Source organism: Mastigoproctus giganteus, chromosome 2, assembly GCF_048544385.1.
Source record: "Mastigoproctus giganteus isolate SK-2022 chromosome 2, ASM4854438v1, whole genome shotgun sequence".
Taxonomy (NCBI): domain Eukaryota; kingdom Metazoa; phylum Arthropoda; class Arachnida; order Uropygi; family Thelyphonidae; genus Mastigoproctus; species Mastigoproctus giganteus.
In genome coordinates this window covers 92,926,419-92,953,279 of record NC_143576.1, presented here as the reverse complement: position 1 = coordinate 92,953,279, position 26,861 = coordinate 92,926,419, and the positions used below count along the sequence as shown (strand labels likewise).

Here is a 26,861-nt window from a genome sequence, read left to right as displayed (position 1 = left end):
ATTTTGTTTTCCATTTAAAATGATAAACTGAAGCAAATAGAGCACTTCTGATATGGCTGAGCATTTCAGCCAAAATTGTTGTGTTTACCAAAACTGTTGTATAAAGGTTGCAAATGCTCATTTTGGAATATTTTGAGAGCACCTGTGAAATATTACTTAGCTTTGCCTTAACTATTAATAAATATCTTTTGTTTATATTTCTATTTGTGATGCTAGTCATTAATGTAACATACCATAGCGAAAAAGGGTTAAAAAGGTGAAATTCCTAGGCGATGCACTTTCTTTGAACACTAGTGCACATGTTTGTCGAACATTTCTTTTTTGCTTCTATCAAATTCAATGCACATAGTTACGAGTGCAGAATTTCCCTAAATGCTTATTTAGGAAAATTCCGACTTACGTTGCATTCTGCAGAATGCAGCCCTTACATAAGTCGGGAAATTCCTGTATAGTATAAGTATAGTTTTACTTACTCACAAAATTGTGCTTTTCTTCCATAATAGTTTGGCAATGTAACGAAGTCAGTATAAAATACCTAAGAAGTCAAGATACTCAAATTTGAGCTTGTAGATGAAACAATGTAGTGCATACCAAAATACATCCACATATTTCATTTGCAATCCTTTTCTGTGACCTACAACGGTTTTATAATGATGAATTTCTCCACATAGCCAACAATTGATCATATGGTAATTTATTTATTTTACTAACCAAAATCCATGTCTCTCATATTATTTCTTTTAAATTACTTTAATCTCTATAACTTAAAGATAAAGAAAATAAATCTTACTGAAAAATGTTGAAGTTCCTGAAAAATGCAAATGGGCAAAACTGATATTATTATTATTATCATCAGTTTATTTAAAAATCACCCCTGTACAGAAATTATATAGGAGGGTGGCTCATACATACATCCAACTAAACTTATCAGTGTAACATAGAATAAAATATCAGAAAATACATAAAATAAATAAATATAGAGGAAAAATTACATAGATACAGAAATCATACATTCATAGAAAAATCACAAAATATTATACATACATAGAAAAATTACATAGTCACTTACACTATGAATTGATTCTGATAGTCATTCTGTTGAACAAAAAGGAATATCCTCAGTCCTATAAGTCTTTTGAAGATGCTATAAATCGTTCATTTCAGACTTTTGTGAGTTCAAGGGCACTTGAAGTCTTTCCTGAATTACGTTCTTCATTATATTTGTAATTTCGTATACAGATCTACTGCAATGAGCTTCCTGTAGGTTCTGTCGTAGCAGTACTTGTCCGGGTCTATTTTCAAGTCTCTAAAGAGCACCAGAGTATTGGCAGGAAACTGCAGCCTTAATCCATCCATGTTATGGAGAGTGCAATTGAGACAATGAGGGTAGTGGAGGCAGGCTCCAGGGTGGGGCCTGACCACAAAATTTTCAATTTGAGGGGCATCTAAATTCCCAGCCAGAAGTTGTGCTAGAGTGCAGATATTACGTAATGTGACAATCTGGATCCACAAAGCTCTGTTCAAGTTTGCATACAGTATGGATTTTGAAATTGTGAAGGGCTTCGCGGCAATCCAATTCAACCACCGGGGCAACCAGTATTCCATGCTGAGAAATTTCCTAATATAAGTATTTGGGGCAGAGGACAAAATTGTCGAAACATATAAGGATACAGGAACAATACATCTTTGAATATATTGGGTCACTAGCTGCTGGTTTCAAATCCCAGTTATTTCCTGTCTTACAACCCATATGGCACCAAGAGTTTTTGATCTGGTGTTCTGAAAGTGCTTTTGGAAGGTGAGGCCCTCATCCCACGTCACTCCTAGGATGTGTATCAGCCAACTTTTTTAACCTGTGCTCCATTAATAGATAATTTGATTTGATTTTTTATCTTCTTATTAGTTATTGTCATTTGTGCTGACTTGTCTGAGTTTAGCCTTAACTTGATTTTATGTAAGTTCACACAGCTTAGCAATTGGCATGAAAATTGACATCGGACACCAGAGATCCTTTGTTAGAGGCAACAAAATATTTTATATCATCGCATAAGAAATAAAATTCTGATTCTGCGCTACAAAAGGCTCTAGGGCAGCAGCAAACAGCAAAGCTGATAAAACACCTCCCTGAGGGATGTCAAAGTGAGGGTATATTCTGCACAGAATTCTTGGTGTTGTACAATTAGGTGCCTTTGCTTCAAAATGGTCTTGATGATCTGAAATAGTTTTCCCTCAATGCAAAAATAAACTTTCAATATATTTTCGAGTGCAGGTAACGACACATTATCGAAAGCTGCCTTTATGTTAAGGAATATGATGTAGTGGTGGATCATCTCAGTACTACGGTATGGAGGTGGAGTGGCCTGTGCACAAAACACTGTTGGGTTAAAGCAGGAAGGATGGCTTTTTCAAAGAGTTTTAAAAGAGAACAACTGAAATAAATAGATCGGAAGTCTGAAGAGTTCTTAGGGTTATTTTTTGGCACCACACAAAGTAGTGATTCCATTTCTGGGGGAAACCCAATCTTTCAGGATGTTTTGGAAAATATGCAACAACACATCAACAATATAGGCGCTGTATATTTTTCAAATAAAGATAGGAAACCCGTCAGGGTTGACAGCAGATTTGTTACACAAGGAATTAATAGCATTGATGAGATCTCTAGAAATAGTGACTGTGGATAAAGCATTCCCACAAATGCCTCCTCTCAGTAAAATATGTTGTGCCATATCCTCCAGCTGATATCTTTGGACATTTTTTGCTTTCTGGCAGCCTTTCAAAGCACTCCTTAGCACAGTGTCTGAATGTGGTTTCTTCCATTTTTCAAATTTAGTATCCTTTTTACTCACGATTCTTTTTGAATGTTGAAGCTTTCTAATAACCTCTTCATAGCGTGCATGTCATTTCCTTTTCAAGAAAATGGCTTTTTTTTTCTTATAGTCCGTGAGGGCTTCATTAAATCCTGAATTTCTCCATTTCCCGTAAGCCTTCTGCTTGGCCACAAACGCCTGTTTTAAACACTTGTTGAACTACGGTTTAGTTTTGTCGGTGACCCTTACCTCATTTGAGGCACCCATTGTCAGAAATAAATAAGAGCTCTTTCTCAATCAAGTTGGTAGCTTCTTCCACTGATTTATTGTATAGAACATTCCAGTTGTAGGTCTTGAGATGTTTTAAAATAATCTCAGGTCTAATGAACTAAGAGGGTATATCTTCTTCGTTTGACGAGTTTGCTCATCGATGCGTTGCTCACCTGCACTATTGGATAGGGAAATTTCACAACATATTGGGTTGTGATCTGACTCAAATTTAGTTTGAGGGGTGACATTTTTTTATGTTTATCAGATTATGATATAATAAATTCAAATGCTGCTCTCCTCTAGTCGGAAACATATCAAGTAGGGTCAGTCCTAAGGTTTGGAGGGTTGCATCAAGGTATTCTTTAGCATAATCATGTCTTCGGTTAGGCATATTAAAGTCACCAGTTACAATCAGGGGAATATCAGTGCCAAGATTCTCTGATATACACACAAGAAGCTTAGTCCTAGTATCTGCACTGTGTTCCAGTGGAAGATAGATAAGGCAGACTTGGATTTTTTTTTGAGCCTTCCTCCTGAAAGACACTGATATGGTTTCAAAGTTTTCAGACTGACTTGGTTTAATTCTTGTAGGAAGAAGACTTTCATGATAAAGGATTGCAACTCCTCCACCCCTCTTATCGTTTCTGCTGTCCCCAATAAATCTGTAACTAGAGAATTGTACCAGCAGATCCAGTTGCCTGGTTCTAACAGGCAACTGGAGCAGAGAACCAAGTTTCCTGTTGCTTTAGTGGCTATATAGGTTGATGCGTACATCAACAGGAAACCTGGTTCTCTGCACATATGAGGTGTTCTTTTCTCGATACATTTAACTAGTGCACCTAGTGGCCAGTTGTATTCAATGATTAGATTTAGGTCATCAGGGGAGCATGCGAGCACAAATGACGCATATCAAGGATGCCTTGTTTTCAGCCGTCTTACTTCTGTGTGGCATCCCACTGTCTTCTTTAAGTTTGGCACTGCTTTGTGAATGCTTTCGGCTGCTATATTTTAATTTTTCAATGCACTACAAACACAATTGTACAAATCTATTACATCAGCACACTAATTAGATTGCCTGTCAATTGTACTGATGTTGATTTGCTTTACACTTGAAATGCAATGGTTCTGCACCATTGTTGACTTGTGGCTTTTTGATGACAACGCTCAATGGCCAGTCTGTTACAATTTATTTCTGCTTCATATTATTGGTCACACTGTTGTGGAAAGTTTAATTTATTTCTACATGATATTTCATGTAATTCAACCCTGTTACCATCAACAGAGTGTCACTAAATTTATTTAAACTGATTTTAATTGTAAATTATTTTAGGAATGCACTCCTACAACACCCTCATTCTTAATTTCTCATTAGTTTCTCTGCCCCCTCCCACTTCTCTTGTTGCTATAGTAATGTACTGGCTTTCTTTGTATTTGTTACTTACTTGGCTTGACTATTCTGCTAATTTATTCTTAATTTATAATTTTAATTCTGTTATAAAGTAAAATACACATGGGAAAAAGAAGAGCAATTCAAACAATACTGGCAAGCTGGAAAGGAAATTATACGCTTTTACAAAAAAAAAAAAAAAAACACACACACCTATCACCAACTACAAGTCCACATTCCGGGCAGATCATATCTCCTGCTCTATAATCTTCTATCAGTGCTGCATCAGGATGTGAAGGACATACAACTTTGGCAAAAGAGTTTCTGTAAAAAATAAAGTTCCATATTCACTGATAATACAGGTTTAATAAACATCCTTCTATAAATTTAAATTATCTCTTTGTTTTTAACATCAAAAAATTTATATTCTAATTTATAATATGAAATGTACACAATGAACAATACTGTTAATACCACTACAAAATCCACAGTATTAACTTTCCTGTAACTCATTAAATGGTTTGGTTTGGTTGGTTTTTAGGAGCAGTAGCAACTAAGGCCATATTGCTCCGGGATATGCGGTGGTCATTCCTTGACCTTTCCGCATCCTCCATATTTGGTGGTGACGGGCTCGAACCCCGGTCTAATCAAGAAGCGTGTGCTGCGCACTGCTGCTCCTTCCCACCTGGCTATGGAGGTGCCAACTCATTAAATGGAATGAATGTCTAAAATACATAATTAACAATTAATTGGTGTATCACTTAACTTTTCAGAGGCACTTTCCAGGAACTTCACATTAATACAGAATGGGAATTTTATGTGAATCAAGTTGTATTAAACTTAGCATTAGTAGTAACAAATTTATGTAAGAAAGCAATCTTCACCAGCATTAGCCAACAATTCACTTATCCATCCAATCTAACAGTTTGTATGGGTCTTCCTTGAATTTATTCTGACCCACTTCTACACACCAGGTGGATGCTTGTTCCAACAATCAACTACCCTCTCACTGAAGGCAAAGTTCCACATTTGTCATACAATGACAAATACAATGACAAAAGTTCCACATTTGTCATACAATAAAATCACCTTGCAAGTATCTACACACCTTTGCAATTTACAGAACTGAAGCCTCTGTCCCTTATCTAACCTTGTTGCTCTTCTCTGCACCCATTCCAATGGATGCATATCCTTCCAAAAATAAGACTTTCCAACCTATATGCAGTACTCAAGATGTCACTTAACACTGCATTATACAGAGGGATAACCACCTCTTACCTCTGATGGCAAATTCCTGTATATCTTCAGCAAAACCACATGAGCTGTCCTAGCAGTCTGTCTGAACTGCTGAGAGCTTTATGCCTGACTGCACAATCACCCGGCAGGTATTTCTCATTCTCCACTGCCCTCAGTGTAGTAAAACAGTTGATATGTTATTATGAGATTACTGCAACCCATATGCAGTACCTTGGATTTGTCAAAGTTAAACTTCAATTGCCACTTCTCAGCCAATCTACCTAATTTTTCTAGATCTTGTTGAAGTAGCATACCCTGATTACTGTGCTAACTAACCTATCAACCTTTGTATCATCTACAAACTTACACATTAAGCCTGATATAATGACATAAATATCATTACTACATTAAACAACACCAGGCCCAACAGTGAACTCTGGGAAACACTAATAACAGTAGTACAAGAAAAGCAGTGTCCATTGAAAACAACTACTTGTTTTCTCCCATTCAACCAACTCTTTATCCAAAGCAGTAACCTGGCACTAATGCCATAATGCTTCAATTTGTATAGAAATCTTATATAGGGACCAGTATCAAAAGCTTTCGGCAGTTAAAGAATACGTCAAAATTATTTTCTGCATCTAGTTCCTCTATTACTACACAATAATATTCAATTAGACTACTAACACCAGATTGCCCCAACAAATCCATGCCACTGCAATATAATTATATTCTTGTCTAGATGGTCTTGCATTATTTATTTAATCAGTGGTGCCTTTATTTTCTCTGTCACAGAAGTCAAGTTAACAGGTCTGTAATTACTCCAGTCCTTTGATCTTCCTTTATGAATTGGAGATATATTTGCATGTCTATAATCCACAGAGACGTCTCTTGAATCCTGGAATGCTCTCATAATTAGGGCTAAAGGTTTGCTTATCTCTTTTGCTGCCTACCTATTGGTTACATCCCATCCACCTGAGGTGGATGGGATGTAACCAATAGGCAGGGAGACAAATAGACATGGTAAAGCAGGTATTGTCTTCACCATGTCCATTTCTCACCATATGTAAAGACTAAATGCCCCATAGATAGATTTTCATGAAATTTTATACACTCATTAGCCAAAACATTATGATCACCTGCCTCCATGAGTGGTTACATCCCACAACACCTAGTTGTTGTTGTTATTTGGTTTTTAGGAGCATTAACAACTAAGGCCATATTGCTCCGGGGATATGCGGTGGTCATTCCCAGACCTTTCCGCATCCTCCGTATTTGGTACAACACCTAGTAGTGATGTCACCAACCGGCACAGCATATATAGTAACAGCACGGTTAGTGCATGGACATAGAGAGAAAAGGAAGGACCTGACAGTTTGAACAGGGAATGATTTGAGGTGATAGAAAAGTGAGGCCAGCATCTCTGCAACTGCAGGCATTGACAGCTGTTTGAAGGACACTGTAGTGTTGGTGTGGTGGAATAGTCCAAAGAGAGGGACACAACCATCCAACAGCCGATACAGAGAGACCACCACTGGTTGACAGTCGAAGTGAATGTAGTTTGGCACGTGACGTCCGGGACAACGGACAGCTCACAATCACTCAATTAACTACAAACTACAACCAGAGCACACAGAGAAACATTTCCAAGCACACCATCCAACAGACACTTGCAGACAAATTGCTCACTGCTACAGAGTGGGCAACCTGTTCATGTGGGGGGAGGGGGATTCACAGATTAACAATACCAGCAGGCAAAGGTGGAAATGATTCTTGCACTGGGTCTATTGGAATGAGCAGCAGCATGGAAAGCAAGTTGCTAGGAATTTCAGGAACTGCTGGGAGTCATGAAACAAATAAATACATGGGCCATGTTCGAGTGACTAAGAGTAAGAACAGGTGCATGTATACTTGCATGAACACCAATGCTAGGAGTATAGTAAATAAATTTGATGAATTTGAAGTGCTGGTTAAGATATCCAAGAAGGATACTGTTGGGATATCAGAGGCGTGGTGTCACTCATATAAGGAATGCAGAATTGGAATTGGGGGAGTACAATATGTACAGACATCATAGAAAGGGAATAGGGGATATGCTGTTAGTTAAGAAACACAATCTAAAGAAGTGCATCCAGCTAACATAGATGGACAGTGCAATGTTGAGTCAGTTTGGTGTGACATAAGTAATGGGAAAAGAAAATTAAGGGTATCAATTTGTTATAGGCGTAATCAATCTGAGTACAACGAACAATTATACAGAGAAATAGTCTTATAATTGGAGGTATTAACTTCTCAGATATAGACTGGAACTTCTCACTTGCACACTAGCAAGGCTTTTGTGGATTTACTGGATTGTTTTCTACAGCAAAATATTAGATAGGTAACCAGAGGGAATAACACTCTTGATCTGATTATCAGCAGTGATTATTCATTCATTAAGAATTTACAGATAAAGGAACCACTAGATGGCAGTGATCACAGTGTACTGATGTGGGATTTACTTAAAGATGCAACTACCATCAGGGGTAGAGGGAAGGGTTAGCATTAGTAGAGGCACATGACGCAAGAAAGCAAGCTTATGCAGCATCACCCAAAAAAAAAAAAAAAAAAACTCTCCCATTTCACCCCTCCATTCGTTCCAAATACCTGTCCAGCCCAGACTTAAATTTATTTAGGCTATTAACTTCCATAACAAAGGATGGAAGTCTGTTTCACCAACCAAATACCCGCTGGCTAAAGGCAAACTTCAGCACATCTATCCTATATCTGTTTTTCCTCAATTTGAATTTATGCCCTCCCAGACGATTATTCTGAGCAAGTGGAGGAATCCCATCAGCATTGAGCATGTTCAAACCATTCAAGGCTTTATACACCTCAATCGGATCACCTCGTAGGTGCCTAGTCTCCAGACTGAAATTTGTAAAACTTAAGCCTTTCTTCGTAAGAGCAACCCTAACCTTGTTGCCCTTCTCTGTACTCGTTCCAACAGCTCTACAGTCTTCTTAAAATGAGGCGTCCAGGCGTGTATACAGCACTCAAGGTGTCACCTGACCATTGCCTTATACAAGGGGATAATCACCTCCTTATCCCGGCTAGTAAAATTCCTCTATATCATTGACAAGACACCATGAGCTACTCTTGCAGATCGTCTGCACTGCTCAGAAAACTTCATATCTGCCTGCACAATTACAACCAGGTCCTTTTTTGTTCTCTACCACTATCACTCTTCTATAAGGCAGTTTTCATCCCGGTTATCACCTATGCTTCTGGAGTCTGGTACAAGAAGGCCAATACCGTAGTAAACAGATCGCGCCTAGGAACTATCCAGCGCTCTCTTCTCCTTCTGTCCTCGCGTGCTTGTCGCACTGTCAGCACCCATGCGCTACAGGTCCTCACTGGATCTCTTCCACTGGACCTGGAGATTGTTCGTCATGGGTTGCTCTACCAAATAGCCAAAGGAAGAGCAGTTACTTGTGCAGGTTTCACCACTGACCCAGCAAATAATAGAAACGCTGAAAAGATGAGACTTAATGAACATCTAACAGACACCTGGCAAGAAAGATGGCAGACATCAACTAAAGGCGCTGTCACCAAAAGATTCCTCCCTGATGTCAGGGCCTTCTACCCCCTCACACCTGTCTGGTTTTCACCAGGACTCTATGCTACCTACCTCCTCACTGGACATGGCTCCTTCCAGAAAAAACTACATGACTTCAGAATTTCAGACTCACCCCGCTGCCACTGTGGAGAGGATCAGACGTGGGAGCACCTTGCCCACAGCTGTGAAATCTACGAGGACTTCAGGAGGATCCTAATAACAAAACTACGCTTCAACTACCAAAATCAAGAACACCTCACCCTACAGAATGAAGAAACTTACCGAGCTCTGACTCAATTTGCAATGGACTTATTTACCAGGCAGAAAGCACTACCACCACCTTAGTATCCGAATCAATAGGTCATAACAACCATGACTGCCAATTGTTGCTATTCATCATTGAGCCATGAATGCTAATGCCTTGGACCAACTTGCACAAGACTTGACCAGCAGTGCAATCAAAGACAGGGTCCACACATACTTTGACAAATTCCTCATCATTGATTCCTGGACAAACTTTTCTCGACCAGACGTGACACATCTCAGCAAGAAGAGGCCTAGCATCGATCCCTGGACGTGACCATTAATCTTGGACTCCCGGTTTTGACCACCCCCACTGTTCGTTCTGATGGACTACTGGACCAGCCTTCAGTCTGGATGCGACAAAGACTCACCAAATGGAGTCCCAATGACGGCACCTGAACTAGACCTTACTGAACATGACCCATCCACCATAGCAGCACTCACACTGCTGGATTTCCAGCAAGTTGTCGGCTCCAACTGACTGGCTGTGCTAGCTGTACCTACCCTGAATTTGCGGGGTATATCTCTCTCTCATTTTTTTTTTTTTTTTTTCCGGCTTTCTTCTGTTTCCTGCCATCCGTTCTTTACTCCCCCCCCCCTATTTTTCTCTTACAGAATGATTTTTTTTTTTTTTTTATTTATTATTATTATTTTTTATTTTTATTTATTTTTTTTTTTGTGGGGAGGTGGTTTTCGTCCACCCGCCACCCCACTCTTCTCTCTGGTGAGGCGTTGGGCATGCCACACTGTCATCAGGGGCCATCTTCCCTATTGGCCCCTTTCTTCTGTTTCCTACCCTCCAGTCTTTTTGCCTTCCTCCCTTACTTTTCTCTTGCACAACTTTTTTTTTTTTTTTTTTTTTTTTTTTAGTTTATATATATATATATATATTTGTGTGTGGGTGTGTGTGTATATATATTTTTATATACACACACACTCATGCCCCCACAGGTCTAAATCTAAAAACATCAAAATTACTGCCCGACCTATTTGGCCCTAGAACAAGTTATCAGCGAACAACCCTACGCTCTGTTAAAATTACAACCGTTGCTCAAGAAACAGCGATCATCTCATTCTTAAATCTGGTCCTAGCCACTGAAATCCCAGGAAAGTAGGTGGCAGGACCCGCCAGAGTACTCTAGCTACAGTGGTACACCCGGTCAGCCTCCCCGTGGCATGGTGTGGTAACGTCGGGTCCCACTAGGGGCTCGGCGGCTAATAGACCGGAGGAACAAAGGGCACAACACAATATACAGCACATGACCCCCACACACTTCAAATCTCTGGCCCCGATACAATGTACACCCGCGGAGATGGGAGAAATCCCAGGAGCCGTTAGACACTAACATACCTTATACCTTATATCAGTGTAGTATCACAGAGTTGATAGGTTACTCTGGGTTTACTGCTTCCCATATGTAGTACTTTACATTTGTCAATGTTAAACTTCATTTTCTACCTTTCAGCTCATCTGCTCAACTTTTCTAGATCCTGTTGCAGCAGTGTACTGTCATTAGTGTCCTTAGCAACCCTGCCAGTCTTCATATCGTCTGCAAACTTGGACATTAAGCTTGATATACCATCATCAATATCATTAATAAATACAGAAAACAACAATGTACACAACACTGAACCCTGAGGGACTCCACTAATAACATTAATCCATGATGAGCAGTGACCATTGATTACCACTCTGTCTTCTCCCACTCAACCATCCCTTTATTCATAGCAGCAATTTGCCTCCAATGCCACACTGCTCCAATCTGTGCAGCAGTCTTCCATGTGCAAGAGTATCAAAAGCCTTTCTAAGATCCAAATATATGATATCAAAGTTATTTCCTGCATCCAGTTCCTTTGTGACCACATCATAGTATCCAATCAAATTGGTCAGGCAAGACTTTCCCTTAACAAAACCATGCTGTGTCCGAGCTATAATTGAAGTCTTGTCTAGATGATCCTGCAGTGCTTCTTTTACCAGTGCCTCCATTAATTTTCCTGGAACAGAAGTTAAACTAACAGGTCTATAATTAATTGTGCCGCCCTTTGATCCTCCTTTATGAATTGGGGTCACATTTGCACATCTCCAGTCTATGGGTACCTTCCCTGAGTCCAAAGAAGCTCTCATAATTATGGCTAAGGGTCTGCTTACTTCCTTTGCTGCCTCATTTGATAGGCAAAGGAGATGGGCAGGAGATGGGAGAAATCCCAGGTGCCGTCTGACACGAACATACCTTATATCCAAAAGCTTTTCAAAGTTCTCCAATCATCTGTGTGCATTATCAAGGAAAATATGTGAAGTTTTGGTAGAGTTTGTGGCCAAGAACAGTAAATCAGCTAACCACAGCAAATTTTATTTTAATGTAGCAAATGTCAGAACTAGGATAAAAAGAATATGAATGGTTTCATATTTATAATATTCATTATGTGCATAGCAGAATACTTAACAGAAATATACATATATATATAATTTTTTGGCTGGATTTCAGATTACGAGCACACCTTGTGAACAAGTTACAGGCATGGCCAAATTCGGGACGGATTCAAGCAAAAGAAATGCAAGTTTTTTAATAGGCCTTCATTTTTTGCTATTGAAAAAAGGCTATGTTAGTTTATGCCAGTAATTAGCATTAGTGGAGGCATATCATGCAAGAAAGCAAACTGATGCAGCATCAACCAAAAAAAAAAAAAAAAAAATCCCTCCCATTTCACCCCTCCATTCATTCCAAATGCCTGTCTAGTTCAGCTTTAAATTTATTTAGGCTATCAACTTCCACAACAAAAGATGGAAGTCTGTTCCACCAATCAACCACCCACTGGCTAAAGGCAAATTTCCGTACATTTATTCTACAACTGTCTTTCCTCAATTTGAAACGATGCCCCCCCCCCCTCAGATTCTTAATCTGAGCAAGAGGAAGAATCCCATCAGCATTCAGCTTGCTCAACCCATTCAAGGCCTTATACTCCTCAATCAGATCACCTCGCAGGTGCCTACTCTGCAGGCGCTGCAATTTGCAGAACTTAAGCCTTTATTGGTAAGAGCACCATTCGTTCCCCCCCCCCACCAATCTGGTTGCCCTTCTTTGTACTCTTTCAAGCAAAAGAAGCCCCTTCCTCTGTAGGTGTACCCATAATCTGTAATAGAGCCTTTTTTTTTCATTGAAATACATTAATTTCAAAATCGTTTTGGTAACTATTGGCTCAATTTGCTGTTTGGTGGATGAAACCTCATGCAACTGATACCTCCACAAACTTAAATATGATAAGTTTAATTGATTCCTGTTTCTATTTTACATCACCACCATTTTAATGAAAATTTAATGGTTTTCTTTTGTAGTCTTTTATTATTTATGCTGGCCACCGTTACCGGAAATACAAACCTTGAGCTTGAAGCCATTTCTTTCAATTTTCAGTCAGGTTTCAGATGCTGAAACAAATCGTCACAATAAATGAAAACTCTGATGCATTAATAATGAAATGAGAAGAGACAAGAAAGTAATGGAATAAATGACGTCCCTATAACGAAAATACAGGCACACTCAAACTTCAGCATCACAGACACACGATGACATAAAATAAGCATAAAACTAAACACACAGCAGTATATTTGTTACTATTCCGTGACGCTAGGCAGCGCACCCAAATTTGACTTAAACAGTCGATTAATTACTCTCAAAACCACAAATAACTACATTTTACATGATGTCATTAAAAAAAATTACACGAATACAGTATATACTTGGCGAGCCATAAATTATTTTCACTTTTAATAATCAATATCGTTCATTTTTTAAATTGGCAGAGATGCTTGGCATCATTTCATTCATAAAATCCTGGTTGCTTGTAGCTGCTGCTGCTTTTAAAGTAGGGACAATTTCAGTCTGTGTAGTGCCTAAAAAAGAGATTTTCAAATTTTTTTTGGCATCTTAACAGTTTACAAATCAGAACCGTCCATGGAACCGTTTTCATATCTTTATCTTCCGCGGAACCCTAAAATATAATATTTATACCTATGTATAAAATAAATAAAAATCAATGATAGAAAATTAAAGTTTGCAGAGCACACGTGATACCAATGCGGAACCCAGAGATTGCAGGGAACACACTCTGAAAAACTACTACAGAGGGTTAAGAACATTAAACTTTTTTAATCTCTATTCATCATCATCATCAGCCATTTTCAATCCGCTGCAAGATGAAGGCTTCTCCAGACACTCTGCCGTTCCTTCTGTTTTGAGCACTGGCCATCCATTTACTACCAACAAACTCATGAATTTCATCTATCCGTCTCCGCCTTTATATTCCAGGTTTTCTTCTAGCTACTCTTGGATACCATTCTGTTATTTTCTTAGTCCATCTGTCATCATGTATTCGATGTGTCCTGCCCAAGCCCATTTTAGTTCTTTAGTGTTGATAAGAAAGTCCTTTACTAATCAAAAGTAAAGGACAAAAGAGTAATTACAGGCCAGTTAGTTTAACTTCTGTTCCGGGTAAAATAATGGAGTCACTGGTTAAAGATGCATTGCAGGATCATCTAGACTGCAGCAATAATTCAGACCCATCAAGAGATTGTTAAGGGAAAGTCTTGTCTGACAAATTTGATAGAATATTTTGATGTGGTTACAAAGGAACTGGATGTAAAAAATAATTTTGATATCATATATTTGGATTTCAGGAAAGCTTTTGACACTATTGCGCATGGAAGACTATTGTAGAAATTGGAGCAGAATGGTATTAAGGGTAAGTTGCTACAATGGATAAAAGGATGGTTAAGTGGGAGAAGAGAGGGTGGTAATCAATGGGTGCTGCTCTTCGTGGACTAATGTTATTAGTGGTGTCCCACAGGGTTCGGTGTTAGGTCCACTGTTGTTTTGTATATTTATCAATGATATTGATGAAGGTATATCAGGCTTAATGTCGAAGTTTGCAGATAATACAAAGGTTGGCAGGGTTATTAATCACAATAATGGCAGTGTGCTACTGAAACAGCATCTAGATAATTTGGGCAGATGGGCTAAGAAGTGGCAAATGAAGTTTAAACTTGACAAATGAAAAGTACTGCATATGGGTAGAAGTAACCCCAGAGAAACGTACCAACTGTGTGGTACTAGACTTAAGGTAGTAGAAAATGAAAAAGACCTGGGAGTAATTGTGCAGTCAGATATGTAGCTTTCTGAGCAATGCAGACAGGTTGCCAGGGCAGGTCATGGGGGTTTGTCAATGATATATAGGAATTTTGCCAGCAGGGAGAAGGAGGTGATTGTCCCTCTGTATAAGGCAATGGTCAGCCCACGCCTTGAGTACTGCGTACAGGTCTGGAGGCCTCGTTTTAGGAAGGATGTAGATTTATTTGTGCGTGTACAGAGAAGGGCAACAAGATTGGTGAGGGCAATGAAGGGATTCTGTTACCAAGAGAGGCTTAAGTTCTGCAAATTGCAGTGGCTGGAGACTAGACACCTGTGCGGTGATCTGATTGAGGTGTATAATGCCTTGAATGGGTTGAGCACGCTGAATTCTGATGGGATCCTACCACTTGTTCATATTACGAACCTAAGGGGGCATAAATTCAAATTAAGAAAAGACAGATGTAGAATAGATGTGCGGAAATTTGCCTTTAGCCAGCGGGTGGTTAATGCCTGGAACAAACTTCCATCTGTAGTTGTGGAAGTTGATAGGTTCAAAAATTTAAGGAGGAACTGGAAAGGCATTTGCAGGGAATGGTGTGATTTTTTTTTTTTTTTTTTTTTTTGGCTGATGCTGCATCAGATCTAACAGTCTGATTCCCAATATAATTCGTTCCATTCTTCGCTGTGTAGTTATCAGCTTCTCTTCCATTCTTTTGGTGAGTGCCCAAGTTTCACTTCCATAAGTCATGGTGGGGAGTATACATTGGTTCATTTTTTTTACGTTTCAGACAAACTTGGATATTCCTCTTCAGTATGAGACTATATTTCCTGAACGCTATCCATCCAAAATTCATTATTCTCTTGACTTCCGGCCATTTTTCATTATTACAGTTAATAACTAGTCCCAGATAAGTACATGACTCCACCTTTTCAATTACTGTTCCTTCAATCATTATTTCCCTTTCTGTGGCATACTTATTCATCATTACTTTTGTTTTAGCCATATTCATCTTTAGTCCAAAATCCTTACTAACTATGCATAACTGATTATGATTTTCCTCTAATTATTTGGGATCGTGGCTTATGACCACAATGTCACCTGCAAATCGTAAATGGTATAGGTACCCTCCGTTCACATTGACTCCTTTCTGCGACCAGTCTAATTTTCTGAAAGCTTCCTCAAGGGCAGCAGTAAACAGCTTCGGAGATATTGTGTCTCCTTGTCGAACTCCTTTCTCAATTTTAAATTTTCTACTGTCTTTGTCTAGTCTAATATAGGAGGTAGCACTCTCATATATTTTCTTCAAAATCATAATATATGGGGTATCTATGCCTGGTCTTTGCAGTGCCCGACACATTGCCTTATGCTGTATAGAGTCAAATGCCTTTTCATAATCCACAAATGCCAGGCATAATGGTGTTTTATATTCATTTGCTTTCTCCATTAGCTGTGATATTACGTGAAGGTGATCCATAGTTGAGAATCCTGTCCTAAAGCCAGCTTGCTCTTTCGGTTGATTCTTATCAAGTATTCTTTCTAATCTGTTAGTAATGACCCTTGTGAACAACTTGTAGATGTGGGATAACAAGCTAATTGGTCTATAATTTACAATTTCTGATTTATCTCCTTTCTTATGCAGCAAAACTATGATTGCATCATTCTACTGTTTAGGTGTCACTCCTTTTCTAATGCACTTTGTGAAGAGCCTTGCCAGTTTTTGTGTTATGTCTCTTCCTCCCAATTTTAACAACTCTACAGTAACTTCATCTTCCTTCGGGGCTTTCTGATTCTTCATTTTCTTCAATGCATGTTCTACGTTATCAGGAAGAATATCGGGTATGTCGTATGTGTTGCTACTTTGCATTCCATCTTCCCCACTGCTGGCATCATTCCCCTGCTCCTTGTATAATTCTCTATAGTAGTCTTCTGCTATTTGAATTATGCCTTCTCTGCTGTTTATAAGTACACCATCGCAATTCTTCAGTTTCAGTATCATTTGTCTTTCTGTATTACTACTCATGGCTGCTGATTTAAATCCTTTGTTTTCCCTTAATGCTTGTTCTACTTTTCTTGTGTTAAATCTTCTTATGTCCTCTCTGAGTCTCTTTCTAGTGGCTTTGCATAACTCAGTATACTCAATTTTCCCTCTGTCAGTGTTTTTCTTGCTTTTCATTTGCCGTCTTCTGTTCATCATGACAAGTGTTTCTTGACTAATTTTTTCTTCTTTGGATTTCTTTTTCCCTATAGGTTTCTTGGGCTTTATCACTTTCAGAAATTTGTAATATTCCTCGTTGATATCTTGGTCCTGAGCAGGCTGTAGAAGCTCAAACTTGTTCTGAAGTTCCTGTACATACTGCTTTTTCTCCTCTTCTGTTATCTCCAAGACCTTTGTATTATTTACTCGAGTGAGTTTTTTCCTTTCCTTTCCGACATCTATATCAAGTGTACATCTTACCATTATGTGATCACTTCCAACATTTACCTTATTCAGGACGGTAACATCATTCACAATATATTTTCTGTTAGTGAAGATGAAGTCGATTTCATTAATAGTTAATCCATTTGGACTCTTCCATGTCCACTTTCTGCTCACCCTTTTCTTCAAAAGAGTGTTCATTACTGACAGTCCTTGATATTCTGCAAATTCCACAAGTCTTTCACCTCTTTCATTTCTTTCACCAATTCCAAAATTTCCTATAGTTTCCCTTTCTGCGATGTTTGTCTTTTTCCAACCTTAGCATTGAATTCCCCCATAATAATATAGTGCGTTTTCTGCTCATCTAGAAGACTCTCAATTTCGGTGTCCATTTCTTCAACCTCCTCATCATCATGGCTCGATGTTGGTGCATAAATCCTTATAACCTTTAGTTTGTACCTCTTAGAAATCTTGAGTATTAGTCTTGACACCCTTGGTGATGTACGTTTGAATTCCAAAATGTTGTTTTTAAAATCTTTATGGACCAGAAACCCAACTCCACCTTCACTCCTTTCACTGTTTCCATTGATGTACAGCAGATTTCCACTTGATAAACTTATAAGTGATTCATTTCTTCTTCTTGTTTCAGCCAAACCGATGATATTCCAATTCACATTTTCTAATTCCTTTTCCAGCTCTAATATCCTGTCTTCACCGAAGAGTAATCTTACGTTATAACAGGCCAAGTTCAGTTTCCATGCATGGCAGCCTGGTTGTACCTAGAGATTCTTAGCACCCTCTGCTTCCACTCTGACCCTCTCGCTGCCGTAAGAGGGAGAGTGAAAGCTGCTGCGTACTGAGAGCCATTTGTTTTGTCGTGCTGTCATATGCTGGAGGGTTTGGTTTTTTCCTCTTCACGCTGACCAGGCGTCTTGAAGAGAACCACTACACGTTTGTTGCCACGCATGTGACGTAACAGGGCTTACCACCGAGAAGGTGTGCATGAGTGGATTTTAGGGAGGCAGGCCAACCGGACTTCTCCTAAATCTTCTGTAATAGAGAGATATTGGATCCATCAGTGTTTTTGGCTGAGTGCCTGATAATACAGAGGATACCTGATCCCCTCTAAGCCCGTTAATCTCTATTAAAATACTGTAATTCCAGACTCTCCTCTACGTGAACTTCCCTTCTTTCAATTAGTGCAAACCATAGGACCCTCGTGGGTAGCACAGTGGTAGAATCATTGTCCTCCCCACACCGTGTGAAAAAGACCCATGAAGTGAGGAATTTTTATGGGCCTTTTTCACAATGTGGCTGAGTTAGTCGGTCTCAGACCAGAGTAGCATGGGTTTTTCCCCTGAAACTCGGGGTTTTTGTCCAGCAAACAGAGAATCGACTACAAACTAATATTTTTTAAGCCACCCGAATAATCAAATTAATCTGTCGTGCTATGTGTCTTATATGTGTTAATTTCGTGTGTTCTATGGCCGATTTTTGTTTTGCTGCACAAAAAACCCCAGTTTCTGGAGGGAAAACCTTGCTATCTACACCTGACACCAGCTAACTCAACCGCAGAGTGAAAAAAAGCCTATAAATGTCCCTCGCGTCGTCAATGGGATTCGAACCAGGACCTTCTCACCCTGTGTTGGGAGGACGGTGACGATACCACTGTGCTACCGCTGAAATTTGCACACAGAATACCCGGATCAAAATGGTCTTAGTCACTGGTGCTCCTAAACAATAACAGCAAACCAAAGGCAGGGTATTGTGCCTTCGAGGTACTACAGTTGGTTGGATCGCTGTTCTCTCCACACCGGGTGGAAAAGACCCGAGTTCGAGTCCCGTCGACGATGGACGGAATTTTTATGCGCCTTTTTCACAACGTGGATGAGTTAGATGGTTCAGGGGAGGGTAGCATGGTTTTCCTTCCGGAAACTCGGGTTTTTCGACAAAAAAAGGGAAAATCAACCATAGAACACAAGCAATTTACACACAGTATACATGAAACAATATGGCGTTAGTTGTCGATGCTCTTAAAAACCATTACAACAAGAACAGCAGAATAGTGTTTGAAAATTTTAAGGTCATGATTGAGGTAAAGAAGTTCATAACGCACACCATTCAACGGTAAAATTCAGAGGACTATACGTTAAGTAGCATTTTATTAGGTATACAAACCCATTTAGTGAAATTAAGTGCTTTTTTAGTACCAGCATCAGTCACTAATGCTGGTACTAAAGTAGTACGATCATGTGATACTGCATCACGTGTTCGTGGCACACAATATAAAGGAGGTGGGCAGATGCATAGGAAGGAGATAGGCGTACAATTCAATGAGAGATGGTGCAAGAGGAAAGATTACAAATGGTAGTCGACGCCAGATACCTGAGGGCGTTAGTGCGTGCGTGCGTGTGTGTGTACCTGGGTTCAGATCCAAATCAACTTACGCTATGAGGCGTCAGTATATTCTGTCTCACAATTCCACATATACAAGTAAACAGGTCGCTTTGCCTGTTTATCGAAGGTAAAATCTGATAAAATGCTTTAATTGCATTTTAAGATTAAGAATCGCAATGTCCGGTATTTACACTCGAATTAAGACGTTTTGTATCTGCCTGATTGCTTATAAGCAAAAATCCTAAGGTTCAGCCAAGAGCTGAAATGAAAAGGAATGCTCCTTGATAAAATATCTTATTTTTAATAAGCAGTTATAAACATGATGCTGAAATGGCACCAACCAACCAGAATGGCATTCTTTTCAGTTCCAGGCACTGCATTCATTATCGAAAAGTTGAATGAAGTTCTGCAATGGGCTAAATGTCTATATACAGCGTGTATTGATTAACAGACGCCGAAGTGTGATAAAACTAGCGAATACTGCAATAGCCTTAATATTCACATATCCATTGACAACTGGCTTGTTTTTGACCGGCAGACCGTTTTTTTTTTTAAAGATGGAGGTTGTTGATGTTGTTATTGTTGTTGTTGTAGCAGAGTTTAAGACCATCAGCGAATAAGGCCATATTGCTCCGTGTATAAAATTATGTGTGTTCTATGGTCGATTTTCTATTTTGCAGGATGAAAAACCAGGTTTCCGGGAGCAAAACCATGTACTCTTACCTGAACCGATTAACTTAGCCATGCTGTGAAAAAGGATCATAAAAATTCCTCATATCATTGACGGAATTCAAACTCAGGTCTTTTCCACCTGGTATGGGAAGGACGGCGAGTCTACCAACTGTTAGAGTCGCAAAAAAAAAAAAAAAAATTTCGAAAAGTTAAAAACGCTTCTCAATTTTTAGATATGTAAATAGTGCGGTGGAAATGGTGGGAAAACAGCAGCAGAAACTCAGGCAAACTCAAAATCCAAACCTTCTTCAAAAAGAGATTACCACCCTATTAACACAAGTCTGCAATGCCACAATTAAAAGGAAAAAACCTTCTCCGGGAGCGGTGCCCTGGTGGAATGAGGAGCTTCGAAGGATGAGAAAGGAGGTACAAGCCAAACGAAAAGCGTTCCAAAGGGCGAGAAGATCTTGGCCTGATGTGGAGGTCGAAGAACTTAAACAAGTATATCGAACAGCAAGAAACGTGTATACGGAAAGAATAAAGAAATCAAAGCAGCAATCCTGGGAGCAACTTGTCTCTTACACGGGGAATTCTGACCCCTGGGGGGTGGTGTACAAAATCACCACAAACAAACTCCCCAGGGGGGGAAGTGAACACCGCTACAGAAACCCCGCAGGGAAACCTAACCACCACCTGGAGGGACTCAGTCTCAAACATCTTAAACAACGTTTTTCCTCCAAACATTAATCCAACAACAACTGAGCAGCATGAGATCTGCAGAGAAAATGAAACCTATTGGACTGGACAAGTTGAACCGCAGTTCACACATGAAGAACTCCTAGCCGCAGCAGCTCTTATCAAAGGGAAAAAATGTCCAGGGCCTGACTTGTTCGAGCCTGAGATTGTGAAGAAGGTTGTGGAGCTTTCCCCGGAGCTATTGCTGCACCTATTCAATCTCTGCCTACACACTAGCACCTTCCCTGATGACTGGAAAGTTGCAAATATGAAACTTATCCTTAAAAATCCGACAAAACCACCACATCTACCAAGTTCGTACAGGCCCATAGCCCTATTGTCCGTATGCAGCAAGCTCCTAGAGCGTCTCCTCCATGTACGGATCCAAAGCCACTATGAGAAAGCAAACCTAATATCTCCAAACCAATATGGTTTCAGACCAGGGCGTTCCACGGTTGATGCTCTACAGGCACTGCTCACTGAGGCCCACCAAGCAGACAGAAAATACTTCCTGATGATTACAATTGATTTCGCGGGAGCGTTCGACACCCTTTGGTGGCCGAGCGTCCCCCGCAGACTCAGGCAAGCAAATGTACCGGACAATCTGTTCAATATCATGAAAAGCTACCTCTCAAATAGGGTAATCACAGTAAATGCACCTTATCAGAAACTCACAAGACGGATACACCGTGGCTGCCCCCAGGGCTCGGTCCTGGGGCCGACCTTATGGAACATGGTGATGGACGAATTTCTATGCCTTGACCTCGGGGAGGTTCGTTCACAAGCCTTTGCTGATGATCTCATCCTGATGGTGACTGCAAATTCCAGGGCCCAGCTTGAGACATTGGCAAACCATGCACTCCAAATCCTCCAGGACTGGGCAAAAACACACTGCTTGACCATATCACCATCAAAAACAAACTCTCTGCTTCTTAAAGGAACTCTCTGTATTACAAGACCACCACAGATTAAAATTGGAAACAAGACCATAAAGTTGTCAGAGCAACTGAAATATCTTGGCATAGTACTAGATAGAAAACTCTCCTTCCAAGCTCATCTCAAATACATCAGAACCAAAGTGAGAAACTATACTGCCATGGTTGCTAGGATATCCCGTCGGGACTGGGGTCTCAGCAAGCGAACCCTCTCGTTGTACTACAAGGCTATCTTCATCCCTGTGATTACGTATGCAGCCGGAATTTGGTTTGGCAAGGCTTCGACTGCAGTAAACAGACGAATCCTGGATTCCACTCAACGCACGGTCCTGCTCTCCATCTCTCGTGCCTGCTGCACTGTGAGTACTCACGCCCTCCAGGTCCTGGTGGGGGCCCTCCCCCTCGACCTGGAGGTGGTGAGAAATGGAATGTTGTATCATCTGTCTAAGGGCGTGTCTCAGACCTGCTTGGGATTCGAGCTGAATTTACCAACAACCAAAAATTTGAGAAGAGGAGACTTCAAGCACACATGCAGTGGGTGTGGCAGGACCGCTGGACAAATTCAACCAAGGGGGAAATCACCAGGAGATTCATCCCAGATGTTAGCAGAATCTATCCAAAATCCCCATTATGGTTTTCTCCAGGCTTGTATGCCACGTATTTGCTTACTGGCCATGGTTCAATAAAGGCAAAACTAACAACCTTTGGCCTAGAAGAGGACTCAACATGCGCCTGTGGAGGAATTGAGGACTGGGATCACCTCATGCACGAGTGCCCCCTCTACGATGACCTCCGCTGCCAGCTTATCACAAAGTTGACTTATATACCAAAAGGCAAAGAAAACCACTTACTGGATACTAAGGAAGAGTATCAAGCTCTCACCAACTATGCACAGCAGCTTTTCTTGAGGAGAAGACAACTAATTGCAGCAACATGATAACCCTCTACTAAATGAACCCAGGGACCCTGATGGTACTGGAACCAGGCAGCTAAACTTAACCAGCATTACCATCATTGGTGTGAACTACTATACATTCTCCAAAATGTCACCCACCAAAGATAACTACCTTTGAATAGAGACAACCCACAAATTAAGACAATCTAAGAAAGACAAAAGGTTCTTATTCTTCTGGACTTGTCTCTCATGGATGTGACCAATAAGACAATCTCCTAGATAAAGACTGACAATGCCACCGGCATGCCATTGGATGTCAACTTCTTTTCTTGGCCAACTAGCATTCCGAACCATGTACCCTAACTTGGTTCACTTTAATACCCCCTCCCCTGGTAGGGAGAGGGAGGGGATGGGTTTCTGTCTCCTCCCCCTCCCTGCTACACCCTTTTTTTTTCTCCTGGTGGGGCCAGTCTCCACTGACCTTTCTAGGGTTGCCTTCCCTATCATCCCCATATTTCTATCTGTCCCCCCCTTCCTCAGTCTTCACCCCTACTCTAACTAAATATGCATTTTATTCTATTTTATTTTTATTTTATTATAATTTTTTTATTATTTATTTATTTATTATTATTTTTTTTTATTTTATATATATATTTTTATTTATTTATTTTATTTTATTTTATTTTTTTTTATTTATTTATTTATTTTTTTTTTATTATTATTTTTTTATTTATTTATTTTTTATTTTATTTATTTTTTTTATTTTATTATTATTTTTTTTATTTATTTATTTTTTATTTTATTTATTTTTTTTATTTTATTATTATTATTATTTTTTTTTTTTTTTTATTTTTTATTTATTTATTTATTTATTTATTTTTTTTTTTTTAGGCCCTTGCCACTGAAATCTTAGGAAATTAGGTGGCAGGGCCTGCCAGAGTAATTACTTCTAATGCGATCCCTCTATGCCTGACCTGCCTCCTCGGGGTTAAGTGTGGGCAACGGGGGGTCCCACTAGGGGCCCAACGGCTAAAAGGTCAGAGGAACAACACAACATGACACTACACAACATAAACATGTACCTTACACTTTTTAAAATCTCTGGCCTTCACAGTGTTCTGTGTTTCACAAACAGAGTACACAACACGGAGATGGGGGAAACCCCTTGGGCCGTTAGACAATGAACACTTTACACTTTACACAGTGCGGTAGCACAGTTGTATCGTCACCATCATCCCCACAACGGATGGAAAAGACCCGGTTCGAATCCCATCGATGACGCAAGGAACTTTGGTAGGCTTTTTTCATTCCATGGCTGAATTAGTCGGTCTCAGGCGTAGATAGTAAGGTTTTTCCATCCAGAAACTAGGGTTTTTTCGTCCAGCAATACATGCAAATCGACAAGAGAACACATGCAATTTACAGACAAAATAAATATGGGTAGATGTAATCATTTACATGGGACCCTAATATCATAATTAAAAAAAAAAAAATGTAAAAACCAAACATTATGAGGAGGACGGACGGTGTTTGTGCAGTAGCAGAGTGGTATCGTCACCGGCCTCCCCATTTCGAATGGAAAAGGCTCGGGTTCGAATCCAGTCGATGTTACGAGGAACTTTAATTCGCTTTTTTCACTCTGTAGATGAGTTAGTCGGTCTCAAGCATATTTAGGAAGGTTCCCCCCCGCCTGCAACTCGGGTTTATCATCTAGCAAAACAGACAAATCGACCATAGAACACAGGCAATTATCAGACATAAGACATACAGCACGATAGATGACTTTAATTATTCGGGTGGCCTAAAAATACTAGTTTAGTTTTTGTGGGGAGTGTTGCAACGTGCTTATCGTCACTTCGCAACTAGCGCCACCTATTTCTTAAATTGTAATACCAAACTTCATTGCATTAGTAATTTTTCATATATGTTTTATTTTGATTCGAATTACGTTAATTAATCTTCTTTCTAGTTACCAATATCAATATCAGAGGAATAACCAATATTAGAGATCATGGAAATATAACTTTAAGATGTTATCATCCGAGAAAGCTAAGAATGAGACGAAGTTTCTTTTGATACGCGTATTGTAACGTATAAATTCTATCAGTGATCTTATAAAATAGAGTTAAAAGGAATATTATATAAAGAAAGTTACATAAGAGAAATTACATTATTTCTTCTGCAATCGCGCAGGATTTTCGTGTGGGAAACTGCACTTGAAAGAATCGGGAAACGACTTTAAGAATTAAAAACAAACCTACATTTTAGTGATATTAAGCAATTATCTGTAATTACGACCACATTGACAATTATAGTATTGCATCATATAATTTCAAAAACTCTTAAGCTACAAATAATTATTCTTCTTTGCGAACTTATTCGCCTTCAAAGCGAACCGGATGCGAAATTAGCATAAAAAGCACATAAGAACATGTGGAACCATACGGAGTGGAACCATTGTTGATGGACTAGAATCAGCGCCACCTATCTTTGATCATTTAGAGTAGATGTTCCATCAAGGAGAGAGAAATAGGTTTTTGTAAATAGACTTATTCTAGAAATGCGTGGGAAGATGTGAGAGAGTCTTGGCACTAGGGCAGTGTCGACATACTAGAATCAGCGCCACCTATCGCTAGCGTTGTTGTGCAGGTGTTTAATACGGAAGAGAGGGACGAATAGTTTTTGTATACGTGCTTATTCTAGAAATACGTGGGAAGATGTGGGAGAGTCTTGAAACTAAGGCAGTGTCGATGGACTGGAATCAGCGCCACCTAAAGTTGACCATTTGAGAGCAGATGTTAAGAGAGATAAACAAGAAATGCATAGGATGATGTGGAGAAAAAGACCATTGGATGAGAAGCAGTGTCTACAGACTTGAATCAGCTCCACCTACTGATTTATTTTAATTGCCACAAGAAAAGCATAAATGTTAGAGCGCCTTCCTTTGTTAGTCAGAAGATTTTTCCGGGAGCAGTCAGAGTTTTGTCTTGAAGAGGAGGAGCAGGAGAAGTCACAGCATAAGTAAGGAACCTCAGGCTGAATCCCTCCCTTTCTTTAAAGTACGGTATGCTATAGTAAAATAGTGTTTCATAACTTTAACTTGGTAAAAGCGAATTTCTAAAATACGTTTAGTTAGCGCTTAAAGTTTTTCTAAGCTATTACCAAACTTTAAGCACCCAAAGAGAGTATAACAACTCCAGATCGACATTTCATCTGTTTGGGTAAATTTCTCTTGGCGTCCAAGAGAAATTTACATTCACGAAAATTCAATATGCGATGGGTAGTTTCCGCCAATTTTTAGATTTTTAAAAAACAACTGCACATTATGTTTCCTAAATTTGGATTTTGGGATTTTGTGAGTTAAAGAGTGTCCAGTAGAGTCGTTTTAAACCACCCTTAAAAGGATCTATATCTTTCTCCCTTAACTGCGTGCACATATCCCGAATTTTTTTGTAATATATAGGAATTGTCTCTGCTTTTGGTCCTAAATAATTGCCGCCTTTATTTAAGGCTGTATTAAATTCCATAAAATATTTTATCAGTACCGCTACTAAATGGATAGATTGCACCATATTAGCCACATCCAGCAGTCTCTTAGAGCTACATCTCAAATTAATTTTTGGAATACTTATTCCCCTCTCTTCCCACTGTAAAAAAAAATTTCTGCGCTGTCTCTTGCCGTTTTCCTCCCCATAGAAACTGAAATGTTGGAACCTAAAATCGTCTCATTTTCCTAAGTGTGATTCCTGTTATAAACACCGTGTATAAGATTATAGGAAGAATAGTTATGGGTTTTGGTAATTAACTATATAGTATCGGTGTAAATACACCATAGTTAACATAAATTTGAACTACGTAAGTAGCGTAGAAGGCATCGTTTTAATTGTATCTCATATTGTGGTTGCCTTCATAACGAGATAGCGGTATTGTACTACTTCAAATGTATACACCAAAACTATTGTGTATTTAGCATTAGCATTAGCATTAGTAGAGGCATTTGATGCAAGAAAGCAAGCTTATGCAGCATCAGCCAAAAAAAAAAAAATAATAATAATAATAATAAAGTAAAATAAATAAATAAAAAAT

General features: G+C 39.4%; 1 protein-coding gene across 1 annotated transcript in view; it reads right to left on the bottom strand.

The window, feature by feature from the left end:
- The window catches only part of TfIIB (transcription factor IIB), a 145,118-nt gene extending 131,962 nt beyond the window's left edge, over nt 1-13,156 (bottom strand). The window contains exons 1-2 of the mRNA XM_090368585.1: nt 12,979-13,156; nt 4,678-4,788 (exon numbers count right to left, since the gene is read on the bottom strand). Of these exons, the coding sequence (XP_090224711.1) occupies nt 4,678-4,788; nt 12,979-12,995 (128 nt within the window). The 5' untranslated portion in view covers nt 12,996-13,156. The remainder of the gene's footprint in view (nt 1-4,677; nt 4,789-12,978) is intronic.
- Nucleotides 13,157-26,861: the final 13,705 nt, after the last annotated feature.